The sequence below is a fragment of the Myodes glareolus genome, chromosome 22, assembly GCF_982192425.1.
Source record: "Myodes glareolus chromosome 22, mMyoGla1.1, whole genome shotgun sequence".
Taxonomy (NCBI): domain Eukaryota; kingdom Metazoa; phylum Chordata; class Mammalia; order Rodentia; family Cricetidae; genus Myodes; species Myodes glareolus.
In genome coordinates this window covers 39,151,680-39,172,278 of record NC_142047.1, presented here as the reverse complement: position 1 = coordinate 39,172,278, position 20,599 = coordinate 39,151,680, and the positions used below count along the sequence as shown (strand labels likewise).

Sequence of the window (20,599 nt, the reverse complement as noted above, 5' to 3'; positions counted from 1 at the left end):
ACTATATAATATCAATAATGGATATTGATGTGGGACTGTGGAACATCTCAGTTGGTGAAGTACCTGTACACAAGCTTGAGAATCTGAATACACATCTGTAGCATCTGTGTAACAGCCAGATGTGGCCCTGCATGTCTGGAAACCTACTGAAGGAGAGGTGGAAACAGACAGATCCCTAGAGTTTGCTGGCAGCTAAGCTAGCCAGTTGGTAAGACCTCCGTTCAATGAGAGACCCTGTCTCAAAAAACATGGTGGAGAGCAACTGACGAAGGCACATGACATCAAAATGGTCTCCAGATGCACATACAGCTACATAAATATGTGCACACAACATACACACATCTATACATATACGAAGAGAAGGAGATAGAGGAGGGGGAGGGAGAGAATATTGAGCTGCTTGTAAGAAGGCAAGAATAAATTTAAAACAGTCACAAGTTACACGCATCTCCTTTCTGACATCCCTAGGTCAGCGTGGCCAATTTGCTCATCGACCTGACTGAGCAGTTGCTGATGATGATCCCGTTTCAGAGCAACGGCAGTAGTAACTTCAGAACTCCACCGGGCATCTGCCCCTTAGAAGCTCTTGGAAGCACAATAACAACCAGGAAAGGAAGTCAGCAGGTTCTTCAGCCAGACACCGAGCAAGTGAGTGTGCTGCGTGCAGGTGGCCCCCTCTGCCAGGAGCTTTGACCTTAGCAGTCAGTCACACAGCCTCTCCCCGGTCTCCAAAAGAGATTCTGCTAAAGAAACTACTGAATCTTCTCCAGTCTATTTTTCCACCCCACCAGTGCAGAGGCTAAATACACTATGTTCACTTCATAATCAAGTGAAACAGACTTAGTAACGCATATTGTAAACCCTCCATGAGACAGACAACACCCTTAGCCGTTAGGAAAATGCAAGCTAGAACTAAGAGGCTGAATATAGTGTTATCCCAGCACTAGGGAGCCTGAGATGGGGAGATAGCAAGTTCAAGGCCAGCCTGGGATGCACAGCAAGACCTTGTTGGAAGGTGAGGGAATGGGAAGGAAGGAAGGAAGGAAGGAAGGGAGGGAGGGAGGGAGGGAGGGAGGGAGGGAGGGAGGGAGGCAGAGAAAGAAGGAGGGAGGGAGGGAGGGAGGGAGGGAGGGAGGGAGGGAGGCAGAGAGGGAGGGAAGGAGAGAGGGAGGAAGGAAGGAAGGAAGGAAAGAAGGAAGGGAGAAAGGGAGGGAGTAAGGAAAGAAAGAAAAAAAGAAGGGAGGGAGGAAGGAAGGAAGGAAGGAAGAAAAGAAGGAAGGGAGGGAGGGAAGCAGAGAGGGAGGGAGGGAGAGAGGGAGGGAGGAAGGAAGAAAGGAAGGAAGAAAAGAAGGAAGGGAGGGAGGCAGAGAGGGAGGGAAGGAGAGAGGGAGGGAGGAAGGAAGGAAGGAAGGAAGGAAGGAAGGAAGGAAGGAAGAAAAGAAGGAAGGGAGAAAGGGAGGGAGTAAGGAAAGAAAGAAAAAAAGAAGGAAGGGAGGGAGGGAGGAAGGAAGGAAGGAAGGAAGGAAGGAAGGAAAAAAAAGGGTGATAACAATTCACACCAAAAACTCTGGGTAAGCCAGGTATGGTGATACATGTCTGTGATTACGGCACTCAAGAGGCAGAGGCAGATGGCCGTGAGGTTATATTATATATTAAGGTTATCCTTGACAGCACACTGAGTTTGAGGCCAGCCTGAGACTCTTTCTTAAATCAACATCAGAGAGACAGAGAGAGAAACGGATGGTCAGTAATAAGTACTAGCAAGGATGCTGAGAAATCATCATTGTTGTAAATTGTTGTGTTGGGAGACAAAGCAGCAGCCCCTCAAAGTGTTAGAAACAGTCGGGCTGCATCTCCCAGCAATTCCGCTCTCTAGGTTTATATACAGGAGAGAATTGAAAAGGCTGATCCACACAGAAATATGTTCAAAAGAGGGCTTTTCAAACAGGAAAAGAGCACAAAGCGGAGACAGTTCCACCGTGTGTGATCTGAGGGGTGGATAAAATCCATACAGCTTGTTCATACACGGACACATGACACAGCATGGGTAACCCTCAGGAACACCACGCACATCTAATACAAAGGCCATCTATTGTAGTTCGCCTTGGGAAATGTCCAGAAGCATCAGGTTTGTGGAAGTCAGAGTAGGCCAGGTTATTTCAAGGGGATAAATTTAACAGACAGATTGTGGTGTTGGTACACATATGGTGTTAACATATGTTAACTTATATACTCCGAGTGGGTGAGTTCTACCACACTTGGGAATTTGATCTCAATGGGGATGGTTTTAAATACTCATCGTGTTGCTGAGGCTACAACTCAGTTAGTAAGGTGCTTGCCTTTCCTGCAAGAAGCCCCATGCTCCACCCGCAGCACCTCATAGACTGAGCATACACAGCATTTGAGATTGAGGCAGGAGGATCAGAAATACTAAGTGATCTTTGGCTACAGAGTTCGTTCGAGGTCAGCCTGGGGTACAGAACATCTTGTCATTCCGCCCCACAAAGAGCACCTGACGTGAGAACATTGATGGAAATTCATATCAGGCTTCCTGATATGAAGAAGTTCCTCACAGGGCTGATTAACCAGTTAGAACTTCCGTGATTATGGGGAGTTTGGAATGGTACAAGTTCAGAACCAAGTATCTTGGGCCATCATTCGCCGTCTTAATAACCATTTGTTGTCAGTATGTGATCTGGCATCTGTGTGACCGTTGGGTAAATCCTTTGACATGTCCAAACAGACACCTAGCTCCCAGTAACCAAAAACCTTAGAACGCTATCAGACAGCAGCTGAGGCCTATAGAATAGAGTCCCCCAATCTCCTTAACCCACCTATCTAATGATTCCACCAATGTATTGGAAAACTCTTTCATTTAAGACTCTGTTCTGTCACTATAAAAACTTCACCCAAATGTTACCACGATGGGACATGGAATTTGGGTGACCTGAATCTGAGTTCTGGACCTTAGTCACTCAGCCCAGGATAAACTCTCTTATCTGCTTTGAGGTAAGAACTGTTTCTTTCATCAATATGGGGCAACATATATTATATTCATATTATTATATTATCATATATTTTAATATAATATATATTGTTTATATAAACACACACACACACATATATATATGTGTATATATATATACTTATTTTCTTGACTGGCCCTCTTGGGTGATGCGAAGTTGTTAGTGATACTCTAAACACTTCTATGAGGTTCCAAAGGCCACATCTGTGCTATTCCCTTTCTTTACACCACTATCAAAATCCCTGTTCCCCTTGTAAGCCTATCAGAACCATTTCAGTGACAGTCCGCAGGTCACAAGGACTCTCACTCTAAACGCAGGTTGAGGACATGCTGGAGATGTCCTTGATGGCCCTGGGAGAGATCCACAAAGCATTTTGCCAACAGAACCTGCCTCTGGAGTCGGCAGTGACCTTGACCTCTCCTGTGGCTACTGTGGTGTTGAGCAGGTTAGCAGGCTGGAGAACTGGGGAAGTTTCATTTTGGTTTTGACTTTTAGATGGCATACAGGAACTGATTGCCATTTCAATTCTTTCAGCCACAATGTATCATCGTTGCCCCTGAGCACTTATACTCTGGGTGGCCCTGCACCCTTGAGGTTAGGTTTTCCATCTGCAGAAGCACTGAAAGAACTCTTGAATAAATACCCGGGAGTGAACCTTCAAGTGAGTATGACCTTGGAGATGGAAATGAAAATGGTATATGATGGCTGTGTGGGAATGTAAGCGGAGAGAATACACACCAGCTGGACCAAAGAAGACTTTGGGCACTAATTTATATTTCATACTGAGAAGAGAAAGGTCTCTTTAACATGTCCCAGGAGAGGTTGGGAGACGGCCCAGTAGGGAAGAACATGTGCTCTGTCAATAAGAGAACCAGTCTGAATCTCCAGCACCCATATGAATGCGTGGATGGCTGTGTGTGCCTGTAACCTCAGCTTGCATTGCAGAGACTGGCAATTTATGAGAATTCATTGACCAGCCAACCTGAGCAAAAACACAAGCTTCCACTTCAGTGAGAATCCCAGGCAGAGAGCAGTAGAGGAAGATTCCCAGTGTCCTGCTCTGGCCTTTATATGCCTGTTCATTGCCATAAACTCTCGTACACATAGACTCAAGTATGTAACACACACACACACACACACACACACACACACACAAATCTAGTATATAGCTAGGTTTGACGACAGATGTCTGTTTTCCTATCATTTGAGAGGCAGCAGCAGGAGGATGGTGATGAATTCAGGGTTCAGGGATTGCCTGGGCTATGTTGCAAGTCTCAAAAATATAAAAATCCAGTAAGAGAGTTTGGGAGCATTAAATATGCAGATTTAATTAAGTTTTTATTTTGTGATTTGAATTGATCTCAACTACTGACAAAGCTGGGATTATCTGAATCATAATTGATTCAGTGTAAAAAAAAACACACCAACAGTATTGGAGTGTAGAATACTTGCTTCCTACTACAAACAAGCAGATTTGTGAAAAAGATGGTGAGGACCCTAAATGCAGCACTATCTTTCATTGTTTCTCATCAGCATTACAATGTTTAACGCCCCTTCTTTACTTAACACATTGTTTCTCATCAGTGTTACAATGTTTAATGTCCCTTCTTTACTTAACACATTGTTGGGGAATCCCAGTATTTAATTTAGAGTTGCTACCTTGTAATCTGTTGGAGGGGTCTCCTGGAAGAACAATTTGGCAACTGGAGGAACTGGAATTTGCTTCCTGGGCAGGTAACAGGACTGGCTTTCAACCCTTTTGAAACTTTGGATGACAGGAACATTGTTGGCAGTATTGGAAATGTGCTATTGAGCTCTGATTACCAATCGCTCCAAGTCCGTGATTTGACAGAAGATATCGAGGTAACAGTTTCTTGATGGAAACAGGACAGGCTGGGGAAAGGGATGGAGAGATGCAAGAACTTTGGATTTTAGACTCATGTCCGAGCTAAGGAGATGACACATGCCTTTAATCCCAGCACTGTCTCTATGGGTTCAATGCCATCTAGAATACAGAGTGAGTTCTCTATGCCAGAAAGGCTACCCAGTGCTGTGGGATAATGCTCTCATACACTGCAAAAAATTGTCACTTGTATTAGTTTAATAAAATTCTGATTGGCCAGTAGCCAGACAGAAAGTATAGGAAGGCTACCTGATTAAGAGAATTCTGGGAAGAGGAAAGGCTCAGTCTGTGGTCACCTGCCAGATGCAGAGGAAGCAAGATGAGAATGTCTCACTGATAAAATGTACCAAGCCGTGTGGCTAAACATAGACAGGAATTATGGGTTAGTTTAAGTTGTGAGAGCTTGTTGATAATAAGCCTGAGTTAACGGGTCAAGCAGTTTATAGTTAATATAAGCCTCTTTGGGTTTTTTGAGACTGAATGGTTGTGGGATAGGGTGGGACAGAAACCTCTCTACAACACAGTGAGACCCTGTTTTTGTTTTTGTTTTTGTTTTTTTTAAAAAAAAGGATTCATGTTAGGGCCAGTATTTTGTTGCATATCTCAGGAAGTTTCACGAAGAGATAATAGACCTTGCTCAGTCCCAGGAGAAGCCATTTGAGACTATATACCCTCCACCTATTACTGGCATTGGATCCTAAGACCCAACGGAGAAAGCTTGGGAAGTTCCTTACCTCATCGCTACAAGGAAAACAGAAAGGCCCATCTTAACCCGGAGGATTAACTGTCTCTCTTTCTAGATCATGCTCTGGAGAAATGCCAGCATGGAAATCCAGCCCACCAACCTCAACACAAGTACAGACCGTTTCACAATCACAGTGAATATCACCTCTGTGGAGAAAACGCTTATTGTGACCATCGAACCCGAAAGTCCTCTTCTAATGACACTCTACCTGGGCTTCCAGGACAAACCGAACCACACTCACTTCTACCACAACACCAGCCTTCCGAGGGACCAGGTGTGGCAGAAAGGTACTGGGCATCAGATATCTGAAAGTTAATTGGTGATATGTTTTTCTTATTTTTAACTTGTGATTGTAGGTTCACCAGCAGCATGCATGTTTTTTTAACCAACCCTCCTAATGGTTGAGCTACAAGTTCACAACCAGGAAGTGACCTTGACACCCAATGCACCATATATATATATATATATATATATATATATATACGTGTGTGTGTGTGTGTGTGGAGAGAGAGACAGAGAGAGACAGAGAGAGAGACAGAGAGAGGGGGGAGTATGTATGTATACACACACACACACACACACACATATATATATATATATAATAAAGCAAATTTTATAAAATCCTAATTGTAGAACCCAATGATAACATGAGTATATATTATAAAACTCAACTTTCAGTGTGGTTGAAAACACTCATAAACATATTAGAGGGCATAGCTCTGTGGTAGAACATGTGTTTAGTATGACAAGGCTGAGGTTCAATCCTTAGGATGAAAAAAATTGAGACCAACTATAAGGAATAAAATTCTAGTGCCATGACCATATCATATTATTTCAAGTTTGATAAGATATAGATGAGTGTACATGAAATACATATTCCAATTTTTATTTTTAGTCTTAGATTTGAGTAAGGATCAGAGATACTAAGTCTTGATCTAAGACAAAATAACATCATCAGAGAAGTTAGGAATCTGTCTCCATCTCTCAAGTGCTAGCAAGGATTACAGCTCTGTGCCACCATGGTGGGTTTATTGGTGCTGGGGATCAAACCCCATATATGCTAGGTTCATATATGTTAGGCAAGCACTCTTTTCACTGAGCTACATTGCCTGTCTCTTAGTCAGTGTTTTATTGCTGTGAATGACCACAGCAACTCTTACAAAAGAAAGCATTTAATTGGGGCTTGCTTGTGGTTTCAGAGGTTTAGTCCATTGTCTTCGTGGAGGGGAGCTTGATAGCATGCAGGCAGACACAATGCTGGAGAAGTAGCTGAGAGTTCTATATCCAGGTCTGCAGGCAGCAGGAAGAGAGAGACACTAGGCCTGGCTGGACTTTTGAAACATCAGAGCACACACCCAGTGACCCACTTCCTCCATCCAACAAGGCCACACCCACTCCAACAAGGTCACATCCTCTAATCCTTCTCAAGTACTGCCACTCCATGATGACTGGGCATTCAAGTATATTAGCCTATGGGGGCCAATTTTATTCAAACCACCACACAACCCAAGTGTGATGGTTCCATTTTCTAGAGCTCCCAGTGCATTCCAATTCATTAGACCTAAGTGTGCATGGATCAAAAGAACATGATTCCTGTTACTAGAACGGATTGGATGCAGAGTTCGGGATTGTGTCACCGGTCTTTATTGTAAACATTTCTGGTACTTGATTTGTATCCTCATTTGTGAGATAATAGTAATGAACAATAGTCTTTGTGGATCTGAAGGTATTTTGTCCCATTGGAAGTACAATCCATGATTCTTCTTTGTTCTAAGATGAGGAGTACACATGGGTGCTGACACCGGAGAGCCTGCAATATGGGACTGGCACCTACTACATAATGGCCATGGTAAACAAAAGTACAGAGGCCACACAGCACACACCTATCCTGGTCTCAGTGGTAACTGCTGTCACCCAGTGCTATTTCTGGGACCGAAACAACAGGACATGGAGGAGCGATGGATGCCAAGTAAGAGGGGAGTAGGGGGCTCTCTAAGACCTTACCTGCATCCCTTTCCCTGTCCTCCTTGGGCATAGGCCAGACACAACAGTGATAGGAAGGAAAACGAATCATCCTGGGGACAAAGAGGACGGTGGCCTGTGGTAGCCTGGCAGATGTCTCTGGAACAGCAGGCCCATGCTGTGTTTTTCTAATTCCCATCTCAGTGAAGTTGCAGGCAAGCCTGGCAGTGCTGGGCACTGAGTGCCAGCTGATAGCTATAAATGAAAGAGAGAAAGCAGATGTGGAAGCTGCTTGCTAAATCTGCGGTGGCTAAAAGAAACAAGCCTCGTGCTAGACAGAAGAAAACATTTCCAGTTGTGAATGTTACAGGCGGGGGTGGAGAGGTGGCTCAGCAGCTGAGAGCATTTCCTAGTCTTCCAGAGGACCCAAGTTCAGTTCCCAACACCCACATATTGGGTTACAGCTGTCACCTGTAACTCTAGGGGATCCAGTGCCTTCTTCTAGCCTCTTCAAGCACACACACACATGCACATGCACACACACACATGCATGCACACACACTCACATGCACGCAGACACAAATAAAAATAAAAGTAAGCCTTAAAAAAAGAAGAATACATTGTAGATTCTTATACACCCCATGCAGGCAAGGACAGGTTGTCACATTTACAGACACTATCTTGTCCCTGGTGTCTGACCTTGTCAGACGACATCATACCTCTCAGTACATAGCCCAGGTTGGCCTCCAGTTCTTGCATGCATCACCACACCCAGCTTGCATATCCTCGATCCTGTGGGTGCCAGCCTGATCTACTGTCTACTTCAGGGACAGTACACTGATGCAAGGCCCTGGTAACTCTGAAGCTCTTTTTCCAAGGTCTGGGACTGGATCTGGGTGTTGTGGTGTTTGTGTGTAACCTCAGCACTTGGGAGTCAGAACAGTGGGGGCATGAGTTCAAGTCCAGCCTAAGTTACATAGTGAGACCGTATGTTTAAAAAAAAAAAAAAAAAAAAAAAAAAAAAAAAAAAAAAAAAAAAAGCTTGTCAGCCTGGTCTACAAGAGCTAGTTCCAGAAAGCTACAGGGAAAACTTGTCTTGGAAAAAAAAAAAAAAAAAAGCAACTGTCTCAAACAGTAATTTCTGGCAGCTACTTCTCAGGCAAATCTCCCAGTCAGGAGCATCTTAAGAAGCGGGTTCTGCTGTTGGCTGTGGGTGAGCCAGGCAATGCTGCTGCACAGCCAGGCAATGCTGCTGCATCACGTTTCGGAGAAATCATGCATTGAAGAGCAAGACTCAAGAGTGTTTATGCTGTCAGGACACAAGCACTGATAACAGGATCATTAGGATGTTTCTACTCCACTGAAGCCCTCTGTGATGCTGCCTCTGACTACAGGAGAGTAGGGACTGAGCAGCCAGGACTTAGCATCGTGTGGCAGAACGAAGGAATTAGTCGTGGAGGCAATATTTTCAGTGGAAGGAATCAATCCCATGGCTTATGCTTGCTAGGGAAGCATCTACCGCTGAGCTCACGGTAGAGGCCTTCATTCACCCATTCAAACATGCATTGGTAGCTTCCATTCATACATACTTATTGGTACAATTTAAAAAAACACATTATGAAGAAATATTATCCCATATGGAGAATTAGAGGGAATAATTTAAAAGTTCTAAACATAAACCATTCAGCTTTCTCAAAGTTATTATTTTTCTTATTCAGAGGGTTTTGGGGGTTGTTCTTTTATTTTAAGACTAATTATGGGACTGAAGAGATGGCTCAGTGGTTAAGAGCATTGCCTGCTCTTCCAAAGGTCCTGAGTTCAATTCCCAGCAACCACATGGTGGCTCACAATCATCTGTAATGAGGTCGGGTGCCCTCTTCTGGCCTGCAGACATACACACAGACAGAATATTGTATACATAATAAATAAATAAATATTTTTTAAAAATTTTAAAAAGACTAATTATGTAGGGTCTAATGACGTAGCCCAAGCTGGCCTGAATCTCATAGAAATCCACTTGGTTATTCTGGGATTATAGGCACAGGCCGTCACACCTGGCCTCATCCAGAGTCTTAAAAATAATTAAACTCTCAGGAAGAATAGTACATACGTACGCCTCACAGTTTCCACTCCCTCCCTCCTGTCAAGGGTAGCCCCGGCCTGGATTTGCTGCACACACTCTTTCTTTCTGCGCATACTCAACGGGCACCTTACATGTGAGGTACCACATTAGAAACTAGGGATGCAGCAATGGAACATCGGTGAAGAAGTTGCACACATGCAGGGCTGCCTAGCAAGACAGCCTGAATGTGATCCCTAGAACCCATGGTAGAAGGGGAGACTCATTCCTGCAAGCCATCCTCTGGCATCTGCATATGCCCTGTGGTGCATGGTCAGCCATGCACACACACATAAATAAGCATATAGAAAACAATCTTCATAGCCTCTTCTGTCTCAAGGCTGACAATGTTGCATTTCCTGCTTGCTGCTCCTTAGCACTCTACCTTAGACTTGGTGTCTTCGATCTCCTTCCAGGTAGGGCTGCAGAGCACCATGCTGAAAACGCAGTGTCTCTGTAACCACCTGACCTTCTTCAGCAGTGACTTCTTCATTCTGCCCAGGACGGTAGATGTGGAAAACACCATCAAACTGCTTCTTCATGTGACCAGCAACCCTGTTGGGGTGTCGCTGCTGGCCAGCCTTTTAGGATTCTATCTCCTCCTAGGCACGTGGGCTTGGAGGAAGGATCGAGCAGACTTGCAGAAGGTGAGAAGGCTTGGGCTCCAAAGGCCACCGTGTCTTGAGTGTGTCGAGTTAGATGGGGGAAGTAGGCATTATAAGCCAGGGAGCAGAGATATTTGAGTGGGGTAGTATTACATTTTTCTGCATGTCTACTGTCACAAAACAAAGTCGCTTTTTTCTTTTTCTTTCTTTGTGTTTCTTTGTGGGTTTTTTTGTTGTTTGTTTGTTTGTTTAGTGCCAAGGTTGTATCATAACAAGAGTCAAGCAGATTAGAAATAAACAAGGAAATAGCTGTTATGGAACTCAACTGAAATCAAACTCATTTTTGTTTGTTTTTTTTCAACACGGGATTTCTCTGTGTAGCCCTGGCTGTCCTGGAACTTGCTCTGTAACCAGGCTGGCCTCGAACCTACAGAGATACACCTGCCTCTGCCTCCCAAGTGCTGGGATTAAATGTGTGCACCACTACCACTTCCCAACTATAGGACTCATATTTATCTCACCTTATACACTAAGAAAAGTTATGCTGAGTCAAATTATAATTTAACATAACTACAACGTACAGGAAACTAGTAAAGAATGCTTTTCTGGGGCTGGCGATCTGGCTCCCTGGATAAAGGTGCTTGGCATTAAGCCCAATGAACTGAGTTTGATCCCCAATATGCACACGACAGAGAAAGAGAGAACAGCAGTTGACCTTTGACCTCTGACCTCTGCTTGTGTGTCATGGCACACCTGTGCCTCCACCCTACACACACATAAATAATGCTAAAATTTTTAAAAATTATTTTCTGTGTCTTGAGACACAATTTTATACTGTCCCCCAACCTGACCCAAGAAAGACATGATATAGTCCAGGCTGGCCTTGACCTCACGGTAATCCTCAAGGGCTAAAATTACAGATGTGAGCCACCATATTTGGCTAGGTAAATTTCTTTTAGATGGGATCTCACTGAATAGTACTGTCTAGCCTGAAACTCACTGCATAGCCCAGGCTAGCCTCAAACCCACAGAGATCCACCTGCCTCTTCCTCCCAAGTGCCACCACACCTAGCTATGACTAGAAAAAAAAATTGAAACAGTGAAATTCTTTGGCAGCTTTTTCTTAATTTCTGTTTTATACATTTCCTCTTTTTTTTTTCTTCAAGGCCTTATACATGCTAGGCAAGGGCTCTACCAAATAGCCACACTGCAGCCTCTTGTTTATACTTGGAGGTTCTGGGAGGTGGAGTTCTGGTGAAATGTCACCAGCTTTAGAAAATAAAAGTACAAGACAGGCCAGGCAGTGGTGGCACATGCCTTTAACCCCAGCACTCAGAAGGCAGAGGCAAATGGAGCTCTGAGTTTGAGGCCAGCCTGGTCTACAAAGTGAGTTCCAGAACAGCCAAGGCTGTTACACAAAGAAACCCTGTCTCAAACAAACAAACAAACAAGACAGCAACTTAGTTTGCATTTCATATAAACAGCAAATGAGTCCATGGGCCTCACAGTTCATCTGAAGCTCCAGTTTCCCTGGGTGTCTTCTACAGTGCTCGCTCCTCCTGAGCAGGAGGGAGGTAGAGGGCTTGATGCCCGAGGCCTCGGGTGACACTGAGGATGTTCCCTTTTAAAGACAGAGCCTGGAGTTTCAGACCTCATCCTTCTGGGCACTTGGCCTGGGTGCTTGCCTGGTGACACCACCGCCCACTGCTTCCCATGGGGTTCCAACGCTGCCACGGAGCAGCCTATTCCCAGCTGGGCTCTACCGAATAGAGACCTGGCAAGCTCATTGCTTCCTCTCTGCCCGCAGGTGAAGTTGACCATCCTGGCTGACAACGACCCCGGCTCTACATTTCACTACCTTATCCAGGTCTACACTGGGTATCGAAGGAGGGCTGCTACAACAGCCCAGGTTAGACCCACATTCATTGCTGTGTGTCTTCTGCGATGAGGCACACTTTAACCTGGCAAAATCTTGGTGTCCAATAGTGCTTTAAAAGGAATCACAGGGATTGGCATTGCCTAGGCCTGAAGTGTAATGTGAGGAACCCTCCGGACTTGTCCATCTTCCCAGGGCTGCTTCCTTCCACTTAAGGAAAAGCCCAAACGCATCCCAGTGCCTTGTGTTTTACTTCTCCTCGTCACGCCTTAGGTTATCATCACCCTCTATGGCTCCGAGGGGCACAGCGAGCCCCACCACCTTTGTGACCCACAGAAGAGAGTCTTCGAACGTGGAGCACTGGATGTTTTCCTCCTCTCCACTGGGTCCTGGCTGGGGGACCTGCATGGCCTTCGGCTGTGGCATGACAATTCTGGCGACAACCCTTCTTGGTAAGTACCTGCCCTGTGCTGGCTTATTTTTCTTTTAATTTTTTGTTTGTTTGTTTTCTTCTATTTTTTTACATTTATTTATTTATTTATTTAATTTATTTCATATGCGTACGTGTGCACCATTCAGCGGTGAATGGAAGTTAAGGGACGATGTGAGAGTCTCCCTTCCACCAGATGAGTTCTGGAAATGGAGCTCAGATCGATTTGATGGCAAGAGCCTTTACCCACTGAGTCCCTCACTGGCTCTGGTGTCTAGGTCCCTTGTAACCTTGTGGGAAACCAGCAAGTTACCACCGTAAACAATAATATATTCAGCCAAATCATAAAGAGTGGCTGCTGGATTCAGGCCTTCAGAGAAGAAAACCCAGAGAGAAAAAAGGACACTAATGATATGGAGGGCGGGTGTATAATGGAGGACGAGCCCTCTCCCTCATTATTGGTCATACCTGTGACCAGCAGACAGTCACGGTGACAATGACGAACAAAGCCTGAACATGAAATCAAAGTCTTTTTTTTTTTCAGACATTACTTGATGTAACACATGTTGCTGACTCTTTCATTCATTGTTCTGACTTTCCTCTCTGGGTCCTGGATTGAATTCCTCTGCTAGTTTGTATCCCCTTTCAGATCATTGGTCGCTTGTACCAGAATCACTGACATCTTCATCTGCCCTTTCCATGTCTTTGAGTCCAGTCATTGAGTTCTGGTCTACAGAGTGGTCGTGTTGCCTGTGCCTTGCATGTTTTCTGTATTCCCGTGTTGTCGTTCACATCTTTTGGTTTGGATATCTCTTCTGGAATTTTTTGAGGGGAGGTCTTCTTAATTAACAACATAGTTCTAAAGGCTTGATCCCCACTACCACCAGGAAACATAAACATAAGGTGCCCACACGTACAGATAAAGGTCTCACTGTGTAGCTCTGGATGGCCTGGAACGTTCTATGTAGACCAGGCTGGTTTTGAACCTAACAGAGATCTGCCTGTTTTAAATGGATGTGCAGGCGTCCAGGCTTTGCTGAACCATCTACAAAGCATAGGAAGAGGAGATTTAATCTAATTCCCCCGAACAATAAGAATTTTAGGGTAAATTAGCATCTGCTACCACTTCAAGTCACCAGCAGCACTGAGACCGGGCATTCACTTTTCCTCTCTGTTATAAAAACCCAAGATGGCTTCTCCTTCCAATATAGCACAGATTCATCTGCATTGAACACCAGCTGAGTGTAGTCCTCTTCATCCAAGATTGTAGCTGGACCTTCTGGATTTCCTTCTGCATCTTCTGCGCTGGCACTGGTCCTTCCCTTTGTGTTGCCATATTCAGGAGCGACTTCTTACTGTAGCCCACGTGAGCCGGGCTCTGCCAGCTGCAGCCTCTTCGGTTGCTTCCTGGCCTTTGGAAACCTTCAGAGAACTTTAGAGAGTTACAGTGTTGCCTGGATCAGGGAATGTTGTATCTGGTCTGATCTCTCCCAAAGAATTTTCTCCCTTGTCAACATGTAGCTGGTTCTGCTTTCTTACTCCTGTATCCTTTATAGTAGTGATCTTAAGTCCCTTCAGGACCTTTCCCTTTGTGTTCTCAAGTTGGCTTCCGTTTGGCCCAGGAGCACCAGTTCTCTGCCTAGCTCAGCTTTGAATACCTTCTTCACTAAGCCTCATCATTCCTAGTTCTTGATTTAGAGGAAGAGGCTGTAAGAGAGTCTCACTTGAACACTTAGAAGCCGTTGTAGTTACTAACCGGCCTTACTTCAATATTTGATTGTTGTGTATCAAAGATTAGAGAGACCCAAAGAGGCCAGTGGGAGGGGCTGGTGAGTGGAGTAGTCAAAATGTGCACAATAGTGACCAGTGGAGATCACCGTCTTATATATGGGTTGTAGTTTGTGGCACCCTAAGACAGTTAATAGACATGGCATCAGGAGGCACTAATCACTGTGCTGTGCAGCACGGTGCTGGCTGGTGCTCTGTGTACCAGTATGTTGCTCTTCTATAGTCTAGATATAGTTCAAGGCTAAAACACTGCAGCTGAGGGGCTGGGGAGGGAGGTGGCTCAGGGGCCAAAGTGCTTGCCATGAAAGTGTGACAACCTGAGTTTGAATTCTCAGAACCCACACAAAGCCAGGTGTGGTAATGTACATTTATCTCTGCAGAACTCTTACAGCAAATCGGGGGGAGACAGGAGAATCTCTCATGGATGTGTCTGTGAGCAAGAGACCCTGTCTCAGACCAGGTAGAAGGAGAGGACTGAAATCCACGGCTGCAATCTGATCCCCTATGCACGCTGTAGCATGTGCACACATCACTGTGCACAGGAAACATACACACATTTGAAAAACTAAAAAGGAACATATAGTTAGGAAGAAATCAAATCTAAGACCTGAGAGTCTATGGTTCTGATGTGGCTACAGACCCAGATGGGGTGAGAAGTCATTAGTATAAATGTGAAATATTGATGATGAAAAACAGAGGCACATGGGATACTTTATGAAATAATAGAACATTATCACACATGGAACAAAGAAAGCTGAAAGATACGCACACACACACACAGCTTCTCAGGCAGTAAAGTTTGCAGTCTGCCATTTTGGACATGAACTTCCTAAGGGCAGCAGGTGAGACTGGCTTGCCTGCCTATCCTTATTGCCTGGCAAAGCATCAGTTGCTTACCTGGGTCCTCACTGCAGGTGCACAGCAGACAGCCGATGCCCACTTCTTAACACGGCAGCCTTGATCTGATTGCAGGTATGTAAGCCAAGTGATCGTCAGCGACATGACTGTGAAGAAGAAATGGCATTTCCAGTGCAGTTGTTGGCTGGCCGTGGACTTGGGCCGCTGCGAGCGTGATCGGGTCTTCACACCCGCCTCCAGGAGGGAGCTCTCTTCCTTCAGGTACAATTGTTCATGCAGACACTGATGCACGCTTAGAAGACTATATCTCAGCTCTTTACTCCTCGTCGGTCTCTCCGTCAAACTTTCCAATTCATGATTTTGAACTCTTCTTGGCAATTCCTTCCTCAACCAAAATGAATGGCTGCAAGAGGCCAAGCATGTGAACTTACATAAAACGCCTAAATGTGGTCCCTAACCTCTCCTCAGGAAAGTTCCCTTTTCTCCCTTTGTGTGGCCGGAACAGTGCGTCCGCTACTTCTGAGAAGCCTCTCCCATTCTGTTGCTACAGAAGAAACCACCATCCTATTTTCGTTAGGATCTTGAGAAATTAAGGGAAGGGAAAACCGGGGTAGTTGGTTTCCTTCAGACTGGCTGGGTCTGTAGTCATCTGAGACTTCATGCTGACACCATGGTCAGCAGGTGGTGACGGCTGTCAGCCACACAGTACCTACATATGGCTACCCGGGTGCTTTCTCTTGTGACCAGCTTTTCCTAGACTGGCATTTCAGAGGAACTAAGTAGTTCCTGTTCTTTCTGACCCCGCTCTGTAGAGCTTCCCAGGGAAGAGACAGTCTACCATTCAATGGGAGAAGTTCAAGTGAATTTTGAAAATGTATTTAAATTGTCACATGAACATAAAGTTTATAGTTTACCTGACCCAGTAAAGGCTATGTGACTTGACGTTCCCTGTGTCCTCAGTCATATTTGGTGTGTGCTAGCTGGTTACACAGGGTCCTCCTGGGTTACTTTGGCCCAAACTGAAACCCATACACAATGACATAACAAGTCGGGCAGTGGTGGCACACACCTTTAATCCCAGCACTTGAGAGGCAGAGGCAGGTGGATCTCTGTTGAGTTTGAGGCCAGCCTGGTCTACAGAGTTAATTCTAGGACAGCTAGGGCTGTTGCACAGAGCAATCCTATTTCAAAAGAGAGAGAGAGAGAGAGAGAGAGAGAGAGAGAGAGAGAGAGAGAGAGAGACTGCCAAGTCAGGAGTTATTAGAGCAGAGGAAATAAATGGCATGGGCTAGGGGACTGTCTTGTACTTGACATGTGCAGAAATCCCTTGGGCATCTAGAAGTAGAATTTCTGAGTTGAAGAATTTGCGTGTTGTGAGACAAAGGCACAAACTCTCGTGAGCGCCTCAGCTGACTCAGTGTGTCCTTCCACTCTCACTGTCTTGCTCATTGCCATCACCGTAGTCTCCCATTTGGTAGGACTCAGGTCTCATTTTCTCTTTTGGCTCCTATAACGTAATATCCTTTAGTTCTTTGATTTTGAAGAACTGAAGCCGATTAAAAAGCCTTTGTCTAGAGGCCAGTGGTGGTGCACACCTGTGATCCCAGCACTCAGCGGCCGAGGCGAGGGGGTCGTGGGTCTTTGTCTGCTAAACACAATGTCTTAGTCTCCTCACAGGCCACCTATTTACTGTCTTTCCCTTATGTGTTATCAGCCAGGCTCTCTCTTCTGTTTACATCTATTACAAACAGCATTTTTATTGCAGAGCACTCAAGAGGTCAGCTTGCTTTCAGCTCGGCTGTTGTTACTGTCGTTTGTGCACCAAATGGCTTTTCTGATCTGATCCTGCAATGTCTGTATTCTTTGCCATATGCAACAACGGATGTGTTTGCACGGTTAGCTTAGTGCGTGTCTGAAGATTAGACAAGACTTCCTGAGATTCCTGGATTCCAGCCAGCCTCCTGCTCCTTGTCGCAGGGTTCTATGTGCACAGTGAGCCATGCCTCCATCGACCAGGAGGGTGAGCAGCAACTATGCCTGAGTCTTCTCTTCTGACTTGCTGGGAGTCTTTTTTTATTTTAAGTTTTTTTTTCTTTTAATTTTTGCAGTATAATAACATTTGTTGCAGTAGTTTCTTTGCCGGGGAGCAGAGATTAGCTCAAACGGCTTACTTGTATTCAGTTTACCCTTTATTTGGGGAGGAATCCACCATAGACGGCTGTGTAAACTTGATGTCACCAGGAAGGCTGCAATGCCCCTCTCTGAGGGTGCTTACAATGATTTGTAGGTGCTAGTTCACACTGAACTTTTAGCTAATAGTTCATCCATGGCCTTACTGTTTGAATCAGTTATTTCTGTAGAAATTGCATAAGGATGCTTTCTTACCTGTCTTAGTTATGGTTTGCTATGGCTGTGATGACATGCCATGACTGAAAAGCAAGTTGGAGAGGAAAGAGTTTTTCAGCTTACACTTCCATGTTGCAGATTATCATCCAAGGAAGGCATAGAGGGGTGCTGCTCACTGGCTTACTCACCATGGATTGCTCAGACTGCTTTCTTTTTTATTTATTTATTTTTTTTAAATTATCTTACCTCATTTTACATGCCAATCCCAGTTCCCACTCCCTCCACCTTCCCCTCCACCCACCCCCATCCACTCCTCAGAGAGGATAAGGACTCACGCACACACGCACACACACACACACACACACACACGCACTCACACACACACACACGACACCCCTGGCTTTTGTTTTTTTAACAGTGGCTTCAGGGAACAAACCAAACCTTCATCCTTGCAAAGCAAGCACTTTATCAGCTGAGCTACCTCCTCTGGCTGGGTGGACTCCAGTTTACTAATGTTCTCTTCAACCATATTTGTGTGTAGTAATCTTTGACCATGTTTTTCAGGGTCAGTATATCAGTGGCAGAATATTTGCCTGTACGCAAGAGGCTGGGGGTTCCAAGCCTAACCCCCTACAATCCCACATGCCATATCTCACAAGAGAAATCGAATTGACTTTATTTCTATGTTTCATAATTTTTATTCTTTTAGGGGGTTCTTTGGTGTTTTGGGGGTGTTGGTTTGGTGGGGTAGGGTTGGGACTGGGTCTCACTATGCATCCTTGGCTGACCTGGAACTCATAGAGACTTGCCTGCCTCTGCCTCCCAAGTACTGGGTTTAAAGGCAAATGCCTCCACCTCCAGCCCTGGATCTGTTGTTGTGAAGTCTGGTCAGGTGTTCTTAGTTCTTCCATTTGACACACTACTTACAGCTCCCCCTGGTGTGTGATCCTAATTAGTCCGAATAATAAAATCCTGGAGTCCGATATTGGGGTAAAACCAGGAAAATCGGAGAAGTAAAGGACCAGCCACAGTCACCTCTTAGCTCTCTGACTCCTCAGACTGAAAAGGGCTGAGCTCCTGTATCTGCCCCAGCCTTATCTCTTCCTGTCTGTCTGTACAGACCTTCAGCCCTATGGTTAACTGGCGGCTAGCTCCACCCTCTGATCTCCATGTAAGCTTTGTCTGAACACAAACAAAAAATCACAGCATCCTCTCCTTTTGGAGTACAGAGGGTAATCAAAACATGAATTTCCTAAAGCATTTTGAATAAAAGTCTATTTCTGAAGAAAAGAAATCTAAAGCTCTTAGATCATCACACTTATGGGATTTTTATTTTAAAATCTCATATGATATAAAGAGCTCATACAGGGCTGGAGAGATGGCTCAGCAGTTTTTAGAGCATTTATTGCTATTACAGAGGAACCAGGTTTAATCCATGGCACCCTCATAGTGGTTCACAACCATCGTGCCTCAAGCTCCAGGGGATCCAATGCCTTTCTATGACCTCATGGACACCAAGCAGGCATGTGGTACACAGACATACGTGCAAGCAAATACCCACACAGACAAAATAAAAGAAATAAGTCTTAAAGCTTGTTTTAATCTCACATAATACATGTTATCTGAAAGCTTGATCAGAATGGTGGTAAGTGGAAGCCGAGAAGCTGCTGTGCATTTTGCTGCTGGACAAACCACGCCTCGGTCTAGGTTGCTTCAGAGTGAAACCTCAGGCTGGTGGGATGGCTCAATGGTAAAGGCGTTTGCTGCTAAGCATGGTGACCTGCATTCAACTCCTGGAACTCACATCGCATAAGGAGAGCATTGACTCCTCTGGTCTCACGCTTGAGGCCCCACATGCAAAAGGAAAACTAAGTGGATTTTCTCATCTGATTTCTCATTTTAGCCGCCTGTTCCCCTCCACGACCGTAGAGAAGCTCACCCAGGACCACCTGTGGCTCTCGGTCGCAACCCGACATCCTTGGAGCCAGTTTACGAGAGTGCAGCGGCTCTCGTGCTGCATGACGCTGCTCCTCTGTGACATGCTCATCAACGTTATGTTCTGGAAGATGGGTGCTACCTCTGCCAAGAGGGGTAAGCAAAGCATGCGTGAGCCCTGATGTGCGCTGTCTGCAGTGTGCAACGTTTTGACTGTCTTTCCCTCTCTAGGGGTTAGGCATCGAGTCACGGTGTGCCTTCATTTCCCTGATGTCATAGGCTAACACATTCTCTTGGTGCTCTCGTTGATAAATAAAACCATCTCACCCGGCGGTGGTGGCACATGCCTTTAATCCCAGCACTCGGGAGGCAGAGGCAGGCAGATCTCAGTGAGTTCGAGGCCAGCCTGGGCTACAAGACTAGTTCCAGGACAGTCTTCCAAAACTACAGTGAAACCCTGACTCAAAAAAAAAAGTCTCATAATCTTTACTTCCGTGGAAAACTTTCGACCTCCAGCTAAGTTCCCATGTAAGCAGCTCTAACCCAGGAGGGTGGAAGCTAAGCCGGGCTCTCCTTTCATAGGTCCGTTGGCTGTGACCTGGTCAGAGATACTCATCAGCATCCAGACTGCCATCATCCTCTTCCCTATCCATCTTGTCTTTGGGCGGCTCTTCCAGTTGATTCACCCATCAGAAACTCTGCCCCCGCTTCCTCCCACCCAGGCTGCCTGCCCCTCAGCTCTTGTGTGTGAGTCCCTGTCTCCTACACAGTCCCTGTCTCCTACACAGGTGGTCACGGTAAGCTTCTGATCTAATTTTTGTATGTAAGGCATCCTCCCCCATCTGTGTGGTGGGAAAGAGTCATAGAGGACTCCTTGGGAGGCTCACAGGGTCCTGGTCCCTTTGCTGTCTTTCCCCTAAGTCCTGTCCACTGAGTTGATCTCAGTTCTAACTTTCTTCCAAGATTACGAACCGCTCTGGAGTCTGAGTGTTGGGGTAGCCTGTAC

General features: G+C 45.4%; 1 protein-coding gene across 1 annotated transcript in view; it reads left to right on the top strand.

Moving 5' to 3' along the window:
* Window positions 1-20,599, top strand: part of Pkd1l3 (polycystin 1 like 3, transient receptor potential channel interacting) — a 56,395-nt gene that overhangs the window by 16,956 nt on the left and 18,840 nt on the right. The window contains exons 7-18 of the mRNA XM_085682239.2: window positions 469-648; window positions 3,344-3,471; window positions 3,561-3,687; window positions 4,761-4,889; window positions 5,730-5,961; window positions 7,450-7,643; window positions 10,172-10,402; window positions 12,168-12,269; window positions 12,510-12,688; window positions 15,427-15,573; window positions 19,562-19,764; window positions 20,176-20,390. Of these exons, the coding sequence (XP_085538365.2) occupies window positions 469-648; window positions 3,344-3,471; window positions 3,561-3,687; window positions 4,761-4,889; window positions 5,730-5,961; window positions 7,450-7,643; window positions 10,172-10,402; window positions 12,168-12,269; window positions 12,510-12,688; window positions 15,427-15,573; window positions 19,562-19,764; window positions 20,176-20,390 (2,067 nt within the window). The remainder of the gene's footprint in view (window positions 1-468; window positions 649-3,343; window positions 3,472-3,560; window positions 3,688-4,760; window positions 4,890-5,729; window positions 5,962-7,449; window positions 7,644-10,171; window positions 10,403-12,167; window positions 12,270-12,509; window positions 12,689-15,426; window positions 15,574-19,561; window positions 19,765-20,175; window positions 20,391-20,599) is intronic.